At 42.9% G+C, this 15000-nt stretch overlaps 1 protein-coding gene across 2 annotated transcripts in view; it reads left to right on the forward strand.

Annotated features, from left to right (window-relative positions):
* Positions 1 to 9606, forward strand: part of gabrd (gamma-aminobutyric acid type A receptor subunit delta) — a 27393-nt gene extending 17787 nt beyond the window's left edge. The window contains exons 3-9 of one of the 2 annotated variants that reach the window (XM_042098844.1): positions 469 to 536; positions 5544 to 5764; positions 5933 to 6015; positions 7233 to 7370; positions 7661 to 7816; positions 8345 to 8553; positions 9155 to 9606. In XM_042098844.1, coding sequence (XP_041954778.1) covers positions 469 to 536; positions 5544 to 5764; positions 5933 to 6015; positions 7233 to 7370; positions 7661 to 7816; positions 8345 to 8553; positions 9155 to 9493 — 1214 coding nt within the window. In that variant the 3' untranslated portion in view covers positions 9494 to 9606. Of the gene's footprint in view, positions 537 to 5543; positions 5765 to 5932; positions 6016 to 7232; positions 7371 to 7660; positions 7817 to 8344; positions 8554 to 9154 lie in introns of both variants that reach the window. The other variant, XM_042098845.1, reaches the window with a different exon arrangement.
* The last annotated feature ends 5394 nt before the right edge of the window (positions 9607 to 15000 follow it).

Here is a 15000-nt window from a genome sequence, read left to right on the forward strand (position 1 = left end):
AGGAGTGATGGCCCACAGGGCATGAGACCTAGCTCTATAGATTAACTATATGATATTAGCTCTATAAATTTAACTCTATATACAGTATATGGCATTAGCTCTATAGATGACAGTAGCTCTATATATTAACTCTATATATGATATTAGCTGTATAGATCGACTATATATGACATAAATGCTATGAATTAACTCTATGTGTGACAATAGTTCTGTAGATTAGCTCTATAAATAACATGGGCTCTATAGATTAACTCTCTATTACATTAACTCTAATGATTAGCTCTAGATGAAATTAGCTCTATAGCACAGAGCTATTACATTACATCTATAAATGAGCTCTATAGATTACATTAGCTCTAGACTAAGAAGAGACTATTTGAGGAGTGAGGAGAGTAGAGTGAAGTGTGTGTGTGTGTGCGTACAGGGGTGCGTAGGGGGAGTTCTCTTTTCTCACTGCTCTCTTTACAGGCCCACCAGTGAATGTAGCCATGGCGATAGAAGTGGCCAGCATTGATCATATTTCAGAAGCCAACATGGTAAGGTGTCCTCCTCTCACTGTTGTGTCAGCTCACTGTGCTATGGAGAGCTGCTGCAGTTCTCTCAAACTGTATGTGTCTGTGTGTGTGTGTGTGTGTGTGTGTGTGTGTGTGTTATCTATGGAGTCGACATTATATTATCTATGCAGAGCACATTATATAATATATGGACAGGACATTATATTATCTATGGAGTAGACATTATATTATCTATGCAGAGCACATATAATATATGGACAGTAGGGTGCATCATCCGCCTTGACATATGCAAATGAATCTGTCCCTATGCTTATTATGTTCCAATAAGCGAAAAAACATTCCTGGTAAATTTTGAAGGAAATTGGATAATACTTAGGTGGCCCACCATCAACCTTTATGAATGGTCAAAATTGTTGCCAAATTCAGTAAATCACCTCGCAATATGGGGGACTATGGGGGTATATTTCACATTATTTCACTATTATCAATGTTTTAGCCAGTAGTTATTTGAATAACTGTATTAAGGGCATAAAGCACACAGCTCATTGGATACACATTGGGTTTCTTTATGTTGTCATACATATTTTGGTGATTTTTCTCAGAAAAACGTTTTTTTTTTTTCTATTTTGAATATGTTAATTTAATGAAAAACACATTAATGTGTATTGTAACACTTGTCATTAATCATTTAATTTAACTGTTGTTGCTATGGTGTTATAAAAATCTCATAATTCCAAATCAGATATAGGCTACATGTGTGGGACTATTTTGTTTAGTGTAGAGTAGTAGTTGTATCGCACAGGATTACATGAACTTTCTTGCAACATGGCTTCTAGTGGAGAGTGTATTAGTAATGTCAATCCACAGTCTTCAAAATGTACTCTGTCTATAAGACAATCTTCTTGGATATTTGGTTTGGGCAGTGGCCTTGTTCAGGATGACTCGATTATCACTGGATCCACAGTTGCTTCGTGTGGTATCTTTCGGATGGTTCATCAGAAAACAGGACAAAGTGGGAATCAGCAAATATCGTACTGTCCCAGGTGTCCAGCTTTTATAAAAAGGCCAACATTGCTTTGATATCAGAAAGGAAAGCCTGTGAAAAAATCATCAAACTTTTAAGTATAATATACTCTTTTGATCCCGTGAGGGAAATTTGGTCTCTGCATTTATCCCAATCCTTGAATTAGTGAAACATACTCCGCACACAGTGAACACACAGTGAGGTGAAGCACACACTACTCCCGACGCAGTGAGCTGCCTGCTACAGCGGCGCTCGGGGAGCAGTGAGGGGTTAGGTGCCTTGCTCAAGGGAGCTTCAGCCGTGGATGTGGGCAGCCGTGGATGTGGGCACCCTTCAGTTACAAGCCCAAAGCCCTAACCAGTAGGCCACGGCTGCCCCCAAATGGCATGAATGGCATTGATTTGGATGAAAATGCCAAACTCTGAGCTATCCCACTGAAACGACGGACCAGCCCATCTACACTGGAGAAACTTCAGAAGATGATAGATAGATAGATAGATAGATACTTTATTGATCCCCAAGGGGAAATTCAAGAAATTCAAGGTGGAGAAAAACTGACTTTTTCTCTGTGGCAAGAGAACGCTGAAAGCTTGGTGAAGAACAAGGAGGACTTGTTATTTCTGGAGTCTATGAAAAATTACCGCCAGGCCTCATTTAGTTCATTCGATAAGGCATTAGCTGACCACATATATTGTTTTCCAGCATTCAAATTTGGTACTGGCAAAACCCATGACAGCAAGCTTTTATTGATAGTTTACCTTCATGTTGTTTATTGAAAATGCCTGGCAAAGGCAATTTTATTGCATCTTCCCCGAAAATGTACACTACTGCCATATCTCAGGAAGTAATAAAGATAGAGACACACGACTCACACCAAATGATGCGAAAAGTCCATATTTATATTCAATTTCCATTGACATTATAGGGCTAGACCCATTATTTTTGGCGTTATTTAAGAAAAAAGGATATTTACAGCCTAGCTTTATGGACGTCTTTAGTTGGAAACTTCAGAGGCTCGGTGGGCCACCTAAACATCAATAGAATTCAATAAAATTTCTCATGGAAGTTTTATTTGGTTATTGGAACAAAATTATTCTAGGGACAGATTGACTTTCAATTTTTTTTCAAAAAGTGAGGCGGATGATTCACCCTAATGGACAGCACATTATATAATATATGGACAGGACATTATATTATCTATGGAGTGGACATTATATTATCTATGGAGTGGACATTATATTATCTATGTAGTGGATATTATATTTTCTATTGAATGGACATTATATAATCTACTGTATGGACAGTACAGAGGACATTATAGTATCTATGGAGTGGACATTAAATAATCAATGGAGTGGACATTATAAAATATATGGACAGAACATTATATTATCTATGGACTGGACATTATATTATCTATGGCAGTGGTTCTCAACCTTTTTTCAGTTATGTACCCCTGTGAAATATTTTTTCAGCCAAGTACCCCCTAACCAGCGCAAAGCATTTTTAGTTGAGAAAAAAAGACTTAAAACACATACAAAATTCAAACATTTGGAAAAAAATATTTTGAACATTTTAATTTTAATAATCCATGACTAAATTTATTGCAAATTATTCAATCTAATGTAGTGAAAACAGTGACCATATGACCATTTAAAACTATAAAATGAACCATCAATGAATGAATCATTTAAAACTATAAAATGAACCATGAATGAATGAATCGTTTGAGTTTTGACAGTGATTGATAGGTGATGGCGGGTGGCATGTGACAGGTTGGGTCGAACCATAGTGGTATGGGGGGGACTCTGGGTTTACAGTATAGGATAATGAAATTGAATAGCCTACTGAAATATAAAATTCATTTTATGAACTTATATTTTCCTGACATATTTATTAAATAATTGTTTTTAATATGTTTGCATGGTTTCTCTTTTTTAAATATATGTATATTTTAAAATCTCACGTACCCCCTGTAGTGCCTTCACGTACCCCCATTTGAGAACCACTGATCTATGGAGTGGACATTATATAATCTATGGAGAAGACATTTATGGAGAGGGCATTATATTATCTATGGACAGGACATTATATTATCTAGGAGTGGACATTATATAATCTATGGAGAAGACATTTATGGAGAGGGCATTATATTATCTATGGACAGGACATTATATTATCTAGGAGTGGACATTATATAATCTATGGAGAAGACATTTATGGAGAGGGCATTATATTATCTATGGACTGGACATTATATTATCTAGGAGTGGACATTATATAATCTATGGAGAAGACATTTATGGAGAGGGCATTATATTATCTATGGACTGGACATTATATTATCTAGGAGTGGACATTATATAATCTATGGAGAAGACATTTATGGAGAGGGCTAGGAGTGGACATTATATAATCTATGGAGAAGACATTTATGGAGAGGGCATTATATTATCTATGGACAGGACATTATATTATGTAGGAGTGGACATTATATAATCTATGGAAATGGAGATGTCTGTAAATGGAGTTATTGGAGAGGACATTTCAGTGGTGAGATATATTATCTACAGAGAGGACATAAAACATACTGTAACACATAACATTCCCTCCTGATACATTTCCTCTCTCTCACTATGAGTGTGTGTGCATGCATGTGTGTGTGTGTGTACGTGTGCGCATGTGTGTGTTAGTGTATGTGTATGTGTGAGCATGTGTGCGTTTGTGTGTTAGTGTATGTGTATGAGTGTGTGTGTGTGTGTGTGTGTGTGTGTGTGTGTGTGTGTGTGTGTGTGTGCGCGCGCACATGCTTGGTATCCTTCATCCATGCCTTCTCTGAGCATGTGTGTCTGTGTGTGAGTGTATATGTGCATTGTGTGTTTTCATGGTGTCATGGTATCCTTCATCCATGCCTTCTCTGAGCATGTGTGTCTGTGTGTGAGTGTATGTGTGTATTGTGTGTTTTCATGGTGTCCTTGGTGTCCCCTGTGTGAGTGTGTTGGTGTGTGTAGGTGTGTGTTTTTCCCCCACAATGTCATTAGTGTCCCTTTCCATTGAGGTATGTGTGTGTGTGTGTGTGTGTGCGTGTGTGTGTGCGTGTGTGTGCCCCTCACATTTATTGGCATCCCTGGTAAAGATGAGTAAAAAGGGGTATTAAAAAAAATCATTTGGCCGTTTTATCTTAGTTCCACAATGACAACAACGAGGGAAAATCCAACCTTGAAGGGAAGCAAATGTATTATGAGAATAAAAAACTTTGCCTGGAATCATGTTCTATGGTCAGATGAAAAGAGAAATGAACCTTCAAGGTGGATTTGGCTTACACAAAAGAATGACTATACTGGAGAAAGCCTTTTTTAATCCAAAGGCCCTGGGAACCTCTTTATGGTTCATGGTATAATTAAGTCCAGGAAAAACCTTGGCATTTTAAATCAAAATTTGGATGCCTCTGCCAAGACACTAAAAGTGGGTCATGATTGGATCATCCAGCAGGTCACTGAACCAAAATGGATGTCCAGATCAGCACAAAAAATGGTTTACTAAACCCAAATCAAGTTTCTCCCATGATTATCTCAGTTCACTGAATTGAACTCCATAGAAAACCAGTGGGAGTTTAAGATTAGAATGCACAAGAGAGGACCTGGGAAAGTTGACAAGATAGCCTATAAAGAGGAATGCTTTGAAATCCCTTGCTTAGTATTCTTCCACTTAATATGTATTTCTGTATGAGGATTCTCTCCTTCTCAAAATAAATGAGCTCCCATTGGGTTTCCCCTCATTGTGTTCTTTGTGTAACCATATTAAGTAAACTGAAGTCAACTTTACTTATATAGCACATTTAACACAAATTAACTGATCCGAAATGCTTCACATATAAAAACAAAACAAGATAAAAAATAATAGATAATAATAGTAATATTACTAGTAGTAATAATAATTATAATGGTGTGTGTGTGTGTGTGTGCGTGTGCGTGTGTCTCACCGGTGTCTCTGTGCTCTGGTAGGACTACACCATGACGGTGTTCCTTCGTCAGAGCTGGCGTGATGACCGGCTGTCGTATAACCACACTAATAAGACTCTGGGGCTGGACAGTCGCTTCGTGGATAAGCTTTGGTTACCAGACACCTTCATCGTTAATGCCAAGTCCGCCTGGTTCCATGATGTCACCGTGGAGAACAAGCTCATCCGCCTGCAGCCTGACGGAGTTATCCTCTACAGCAGCCGGTGAGTGTGTTTGTGTGTGTGTTTAACTGAGGCTGAATATGTTGTCGTGTGTGTGTGATGTGCATGTGAGAATGTGTACGTGTGTGTCACTGAGATTGAATGTGTAATCATGTTTCTGTGTGTGTTTCGCACGTCTGTGTGTGTGTGTGTGTGTGCGCGCTCCCACAGGATCACATCCACTGTGGCGTGTGATATGGACCTGACCAAGTACCCCATGGATGAGCAGGAGTGCATGCTGGACCTGGAGAGCTGTGAGTGACATAATGTCCTTCACTAACACTTTGACCTTCACTAACACTTTACAGCAGCGTATGACCTTCACTAACACTTTGACCTTCACTAACACTTTACAGCTGCGTATGACCTTCACTAACACTTTGACCTTCACTAACACTTTACAGCTGCGTCAGAATGACCTTCACTGACACTTTACAGCTGCGTGCTAACACCCAGTGTGTTATTGCACCTGCTATAGCTGCCCCTTCACACCACCCAATGTGTTATAGAACCTATTAGAGCTGGACACATTACACCATAGGCCTTGTTCAGACTACTAGTACAAATCCAATTTTTGGCAGATACAGATTATATACAGATTGAGTTTTGAAAGTCTGGACTGCAAGAAAATCAGATTTTTTTTGGAAATCCACAGTTAGAGGTCCAATCAGACCCGTCTCTGGACGCTGATTTTAAATCAGTGTGTTCTGCATCGGGGCAGCCCCACCCTTTTGTGTCAATCATAGTCAAGTCCTACTAGCAGAGCACCAAAGAACCCAAGCCCTGTCCTAAAGAACCCACGGCTTGTCCTAAAGAACACAGGCCCTAAACCTGTCCTAAAGAATCCAGACCCTGTCCTAAAGAACTCAAGCTATAACCCTGCCCTAAAGAGCTCCTGTCCTAAAGAACCCAGGCTCTCTTCTAGATAGATAGATAGATAGATACTTTATTGATCCCCAAGGGGAAAAATAATTAGGTGTATGAGAATGTGAAGGAGGAGATGCAGTAGGAAGCTTGATTGACAGCTTTTAATCCACAGGAAATGAGACAAGCACGTTACCAATCCCAGGCGTCCGGAAATGGGAATGGCTGAGAATAAAGATGCCCTTTAGAGAGATAAGTGTCCGTATCTGACAGGAGTCCCAGAGAGAGAGAGAGAGAGAGAGAGAGAAAGAGAAAGAGAGAGCAAGTAAGTGAGAGGGAAAAGAATGGTGAAAATCTGTCTGAATCGCAAAATACATCTTAAACGTGTGTGAGTGTTTGAATCACAAAATGCATCTAAAACGTGTGTGAGTGTTTGAATCACAAAATGCATCTTAAACGTGTGTGAGTGTTTGAATCACAAAATGCATCTAAAACGTGTGTGAGTGTTTGAATCACAAACTGCATATAAAAGTGTGTGTGTGTGTGTGTGTATATGTGTGTGTGTGTTTGTGTGTGTGTGTGTGTGTGTGTGTGTGTGTGTGTGTAGATGGCTACTCCTCTGAGGACATTGTGTACTACTGGTCAGAGAATCAGAAGCAGATCCACGGGCTGGACAAGCTGGAACTCTCCCAGTTCACCATCACCCACTACCGCTTCCACACCGAGACCATGAACTTCAAATCAGGTCAGCGAGAGTTTGTGTGTATGTGTGTGTGTGTCTGTGTGTGTGTTCTGATGATAGTGAATGTGTTTATTGTTTCTTTGTTTGTTGTATAGCGGGCCAGTTTCTCAGCCTGCGTTTCTCTCTGTGAGAGAGTTATGATTACAGTGTGTTTATTGTTATTGTTTGTCTGTTTGTTTGTTGTATAGCGGGCCAGTTTCTGTCTTCAGTTTTCAGCCAGTTTGTCTGTGTGAGAGTTGTGATTACAGTGTGTTTGTTGTTTGTTTGCTTGTTTGTTTGTTTGTTCTCTGCAGCGGGCCAGTTTCCGCGTCTCAGCTTGCGTTTCCAGCTGAGGCGGAACAGAGGCGTGTACATCATCCAGTCCTACATGCCCTCCATCCTATTGGTTGCCATGTCCTGGGTGTCCTTCTGGATCAGCCAGTCAGCTGTGCCTGCCAGAGTCTCCCTGGGTAAGACATCCAATCACAGCTCTCTCAGAAGAGACTCAAACACTGCAGATGATGCCAAGACATTACACTGAATCCTCACACAACACACAACACACACACCTTCCTAAACTACTATTCAGGAGAGTGTAACAGTTGCCAGTCTGTTAAAGCGCCCAGACATAGCCTAACAACTTGCTGCATCAGCATCAGCCTTAGTACACCCACTAGCTAGTTACCACACCAGAATAATCTCCAATCAGTGGCACCAGAGCCCCACTAACCCACAGTTCTATCCCACAGTTCTATCCCACAGTTCTAACCCACAGTTCTAACCCACAATTCTAACCCACAGTTCTATCTCACAGTTCTATCTCACAATTCTAACCCACAGTTCTAACCCACAGTTCTATCTCACAATTCTAACCCACAATTCTAACCCACAGTTCTATCTCACAGTTCTATCTCACAATTCTAACCCACAGTTCTAACCCACAGCACCATGTTTTGAGTCTCTCAGGTTCAGTAGTGAGCACATGTGTGATGTTGCAGGAATCACGACTGTGCTCACCATGACAACGCTGATGATCAGTGCCCGCTCGTCTCTCCCGCGCGCCACGGCCATTAAAGCACTGGACGTGTACTTCTGGATCTGCTACGTGTTCGTGTTCGCCGCACTCATCGAGTACGCCTTCGCTCACTACAACGCCGACTACAGCAAGAAGGAGAAGAAGGACAAGACTGACAAGCAGAATGCAGAGGTGCGGTTCATAAACCACAACAACAATAACAACAACAACAACAACAACAATAAACACTAGGACACCACAGGGACAAAACAAAACAAGACCTGAGCAGTGACTGCAATAGATAATAATTTAATTGAAAAACAACATCAATTAGATCAAATTAAGCAATAAAACATTAAATACTGTGAGAGGTAGTAATATATGTGAATGAGTAAAAGAAGTGATGCACAGTAGTGTATGCATGATAGGAAAGGGTTATGTTAAGGACTGTGCGTTTTTTTCTTCTCCTTTGTCTGACAGTCCTAATGGCTTCCTGTCATACAGAGATTAAGAGTCAACACAGTAACAGGGAAACAGGCTAAATCTCACATTCACAATCTTTTCAAACTTCACTAGATCCATAGACCCATTGCATCCTCCATGCTAATCACATGGGACCTCTGGACCTGTCTACTCTGTCTGTCCTCTAATGATCTGATTACTCTACTGTCCGTTAGTCCATTCATCTAATAATCTGCTCACTCTTAACATGCAATCTAATTACCTGAAACCTGAAACCTGAAACACCTCCTGTGTGTGTGTGTGTGTGTGTGTGTGTGTGCGCGCTCTCCAGTCCATAGTGAAGAACGGGAAGCAGGCCATGGTTCTGTTCTCGCTGTCGGTGGCCGGGATGAACCAGGGGCTGCTGATCCAGAACCGACCACAGCGCGGGCAGCGGAGCGGCTCGGGCGATGCATCGGGGGCGGTGACGCCCGGCTCGGGGGTGGGGGAGGGCGAGACGTCCAGCCGCGGGAGCCGCTCCAGGAGGGGGGAGAGCGGCGAGGAGCAGAAGTGCTGCCGCTGCGCCTTCAAGCCCATCGACGCCGACACCATCGACATCTACGCCCGTGCCGTCTTCCCCGCCACCTTCGCCGTGGTCAACCTCATCTACTGGGTGGCCTATACCATGTGAGGGGGGGTGGGGGCAGGTTGACCTATACCATGTGATGATCTATACCATGGGTCAAGGGGGTGGCCTATACCATGTGTGTGTGTGTGTGTGGGGTTGAGGATGATCTATACCATAGGTGGGTGGGGTGGGGTCAGGGGGGTGGCCTATACCATGTGAACGGGGGTGGGTGGGTGGGAGTTGGGGTTCTATACTATGTGAGGGAGTCAGAGTGGGGGTGGGGGGGTATATGAGGTGGAGAATGGGACAGAAGACCCCCCCCCCTTCCAAAACTGAGGAAGAAATAAGCCCCCCCTCCATATAAAATATGAAAACTGAGAAAATTAATTTTATTTGTGATGATAGGAATCCCTCCCTGCCTCCCATGTCCAGTGCCCCTCTCTGCAGGTGTGTGGGGGGGGGTGTTGGTGCCGTAGTTTCCTCTAGAATCCTGAGCGCCTACTTCTCTGCTAGTTCACCTGTAGATGACCCAGTGTCCTGGTGCCCCTTGCAGGCCAGATAAAACATGACCCACTGAGGTGATGCATGCTGCACCTGCTTTGGAACAGGTCAGCTTCTCTCCCACAATAGGCCCCCGTGTGAAGCGAAGAACTGTGTGTGTGTGTGTGTGTGTGTGTGTGTGTGTGTGTTTGTGTGTGTGTGTGTGTATGTGTGTGCTCTCTTCTCAGTCAGTTAACATGGTAGTAGTTTCTGTTAAGTGCCATCCATCCACCCACATAGACTCAGAGACTTGAGTACCCCCCCCCCCCCCCCCCCCACACACACACACACACACAAACACACAGGAGATACCCTGACCAGAACAGGAGGGTCTGCATGGCTATTTATCCTTTAGAAATCCACTTGCCGTCTCTGTCTCACCCTCCTCTCTCTCCCTCCTCTCTCTCTCTCTCTCTCTCTCTCTCTCTCTCTCTCTCTCTATCCCTCCTTTCTATATCTCTCTGTCCCTCTTCTGTCTCTCTCTTCTCTCTACCCCTCTGTCCCTCCCTGCTCCTCCTCTCTTCTCTTCTTTTGTGTTTGTGCACTGTTCTCTCCCTCTGCGAGTGTGTGTGTGCTCTGCTCTCTCCCACTCCTATCAGTTTCTGTCAGGGCTAACTGCCCCTTTACCATTCCAAACAACTCCTCTGCAACACCTGTGTGTGTGTGTGTGTGTGTGTATGTGTGTGTGGGTGGTTGTGTGTGTGTGTGTGTGTGTGTGTGTGTGTGTGTGTGTGTGTGTGTGGGTGGGTGGCTGGCTGTGTGTGTGTGTGTGTATGTGTGTATGTGTGTGTGTGTGTGTGTGTGTGTGTGTGTGTGTGTGTGTGTGTGTGTGTGACTCTCCCCCTCTGCTGTGTTAGCTAGTGTTATATTTCTATTTAATGGTGAGGGAGCATGTGCCGTGTTGTGTCTTTGGGGAGTGTATATGTGGAGCTGCTGCTGTGGGTCTGAATTGGGCTGGAGCTGTAGGGGTCACACACATACACACACACACACACACACACACACACACACACACACACACACACACACTCCCACGAATCACTACGAATGAACTATTAGCGCTCAGCTGCATCTAATAAAGCACCTCTTGTGTGTGCCTCTCAGCACCTCTCATATGCGCCTCTCTGTGTCTCTGAATGCAACTTCTCTTTTTCATAATAAAGAAAAGATTTAAACCAAAGTAAGTCTTGTTGTGTCAGTAAATTAACAGTACCCTGTGGTGGCCCCGGCCGTGGCGTGACTGGCTGGGACACCTGCACCGTATATGCCGGCGACCCGGGTTCGATTCCCGCCCTGTGGTCCTTTCCGGATCCCACCCCGACTCTCTCTCCCACTCACTTTCTGTCATTCTTCACTGTCCTGTCATTAAAGGCATAAAAAGGCCAAAAAAATATACTTAAATGGGGCAGCCGTGGCCCACTGGTTAGCACTCTGGACTTGTAACCGGACGGTTGCCGGTTCGAGCCCCGACCAGTGGGCCGCGGCTGAAGTGCCCTTGAGCAAGGCACCTAACCCCTCACTGCTCCCCGAGCGCCGCCGTTGAAGCAGGCAGCTCACTGCGCCGGGATTAGTGTGTGCTTCACCTCACTGTGTGTTCACTGTGTGCTGTTTGTGTTTCACTAATTCACCGATTGGGTTAAATGCAGAGACCAAATTTCCCTCACGGGATCAAAAAAATATATATACTTTAAAAAAAAAAAAACAGTACCCTGTAATGTGTATTTGAGGTGAGTGAGTGTGCGTGTGTGCGTGTGTGTGTGTGTGTCTGTTTGAAGTGTCAGAGTGTGTGTTATCATGCACAGTACAGTTGGATGGGAGTTTGAGTTTGCATTCTCAGCAAATACCTTTATGTCTGTGTGTGTGTTTGAGTTTGAGGTGTATCCATACCCCCGACACACACACACACATAAAGGTATTTGCTGAGAATGTTCAGTCTACAGGTGCATCTCAAAAAAATTGCATATCATGGAAAAGTTATCTTTTTCCGTAATTTATTTCAAAAAGTAAATCTTTCATATAATCTAGATTCATAACACATAACGTCTAATATTTCAAACCTTTTTTGGTTTTAATCTCATCGGAGATCAAAACGAATATCATTATCGAATATCGAAAAAATCCAGAATCTCAAAATATTAGAATAAAAAAATGTATGATACAGAAATGTCAACCTGAGATAAGCTCTAAGTAGCTATTTAAGTCAAAACATCACCAATGGTTTCCTGAGCCTTTAATCTTTAATCACCTGAGTCTGGGTAGGGCAATGGAATTTTCCATGATATTCTAATGTTCTAATACAAATGCACCTGTACATATGTCCCAGGTCTTTTGTGAGTGTTTAGGCAAATTAGTTGATGTTTTGAGTTTCCTATGAATGGTTATGTGAGTGTTGATCAAAGGCCTCAACCACAGGACCTACTTCCTGTCTCATCTGTTCATCAATACCACATTAACTACCTATCCGTCTATGATGTATGGTCAGTCAATATCAGTCAATATGAACTCCCCTTCAGTCTATGATGCACTATATATCCGTCGATATTAACCACCTGTCTGTCTATGATGTATTTAACAGTCAATATGAACCTACAGAGCTCCACTGAAAATAAATTGTACACAGGCATTTAATGACATGATCGATCAATACCATGTGACCTCATCAATCAATCTAATGTCATTAACATTTTATCAGCTGTTAGCCTGACAGTGGAGTGCATGACCACATCCCTGTGTGTGTGTGTGTGTGCGCGCGTGCATGCATGTGTGTGTGTGTGAGATAATTAAATGGATATATTGTCTTTTATCTTATGTATGTTATGACCAACATTTATGTGACAAACCAGGAGACAAAATAGTGATATCTGGGTGTTAGTTTTAGTGTGAAACTGATTTGTGTTTTGATTTTATTCTGATTTACGGATTTATTGTGTTTACTGATTTTATTATGAATCTATGCGTGTTTTAGTAGTATGAGTCTCTGCTACCCTTTACTTCCTTAGCATGTTAGCCATACCCTTTACTTCCTTCAAATCTCTCAGAGTCCATTCGTAAAATCAATCTGGCACTCAGAAAATGGAATATTGGAATGGAATGGAGCGTTTAATCTATTTATTTATTTGTTTATTTGTAAGGTACCATGAACAATTTTAAATATAATTGTTACCATTCCATGCAGTGTATCTGAATTTGAGACTACCAATTGTTACGACACCCCATTTAATTTAATTTAATTATTCGGTGACACTTTACTTGACAGTATCGACATAAGATGACATGACACTGTCATGACACATGAATCCTAACCCTAACTCTAACCCTAACCCTAATCCTAACCCTAATTTGTTATGACAAAAACCGAATGTCACTTAATAACAGAAGCATTATGTCATGAACATTTATGACTTGTTTATGACACGTTCATGACAGTGTCACGTCCCTCTTATGTCGATACTGTCAAGTAAAGTGTAACCAATTATTTTAAAGCGGAGGCATTAGTTAATCTCCTAAATCGTTAATGGTTAGCGTTAATATGGACCCTCTCTGTCTCCCAGCCACACTGCAGACGCCCCTGAGCTCATCCCACACCATTCAAGAGTCATTTCCACTCCTTTCACAGATCCACAACCTGAGCCAGGGCTCTGAGAGAGGGAGAGACAGGTGACAGAGAGAGAGAGAGAGAGAGAGAGAGAGAGAGGGAGAGACAGGTGACTGAGAGAGAGAGACAGGTGACAGAGAGAGAGAGAGAGGGAGAGACAGGTGACAGAGGGAGAGAGAGAGGGAGAGACAAGTGACAGAGGAAGAGACAGAGAGAGACAGGTGACAGAGGGAGAGAGGGGGGGTGACAGAGATGGGGGGATTTGGAAGTGAAAAGCAATGAAAGGAATTGGGCTAAAGACAGAGATAGCAGTACTGTATGTGTGTGCGTATATTAAAGTGTGTGTGTGTGTCTACGTATGTGTGTGTCTGTATTTATTAGTGTGAGTGTATGTGTGTGTGTGTGTGTGTGTGTGTGTGTGTGTGTGCGTGTGCATGTGTCTCTGTGTGTGTGTCTCTGTGTCTGTGTGTGTGTGTGTGTGTGTGTGTGTGTGTCTATGGCAGGCATGCTGGAGATTCATATAAAGACTGCAGACACGTCCCTTTGTGTTGCCCAATCGGTTGGTGCTGGAGATGAAGTCGTTTAGCAGCTTATCATGGAAGCATTCCGAGGGGGTTCCCGCCACCACCGCCAGCTCCTCTCATTTCCCCAAATGTCCATCATCAGGACCATTATCTTCCCATCCCTCGGGATGCTGGGCCCATCTAATCTGGCCTAATGTGTGCGAATATAAATATCCCATAAAGTTAAATGCACGACCGTACGTGTGGCCTCAGGACAGGATCGCTGGAGAATGGAGTTGGAGGAGCTTTCAGGGAAATGAGAGATTCTCAGATTTTTTAATCAAATTCTCTCCCCCCCCTTAAGTGTGTCAAACAGGAAGCAGGAAGATAGGACTGAAAGTCTGATCAGAGAGCTCCCTCTCTCCTTCACTCTGTCCCTCCCTCTCTCTCTTTCAACATATGAATCTGTTCTGCGAGCCCTGTGATGTTTCTTTTTAACTTGTAACTTGTATGTGTTTTTAACATGTTTTTATTGTGTAGTGGTTAAACACCTGATATTGTTTCAATAAAGGAGTGTTAAGCCTCTCTCTCCTTCTCTCTCTCCCTGTCTTTCCCCCTCCATCTCTCTCCTCTCTCCCTCCCTCCCTCTTTCTCTCCTTCTCTCTCTCTCCCTGTCTTTTCCCCTCCATCTCTCTCCTCTTTCCATCTCTCTACATCTCCCTACCCTACTCTCTCCCTGTCGCTTCTCCCATGCACTCTTGCTTTGAAGTTCTTCTTCCTCCGCTCCACTCCGCTCTGCTGTGCGTTTCTCTCCTCTCTCTCCATCGAGGGGGATTTGCATGCCTGATGAGAATCATTTTCCAGCTCAAATGGGCTGCCTCCTCCGCTGGCATTATCTCCACTCCCTCCTCTCTTCGCCTCTCCTCTCCTCG

Source organism: Alosa sapidissima, chromosome 7 (assembly GCF_018492685.1).
Source record: "Alosa sapidissima isolate fAloSap1 chromosome 7, fAloSap1.pri, whole genome shotgun sequence".
Lineage (NCBI taxonomy): Eukaryota > Metazoa > Chordata > Actinopteri > Clupeiformes > Clupeidae > Alosa > Alosa sapidissima.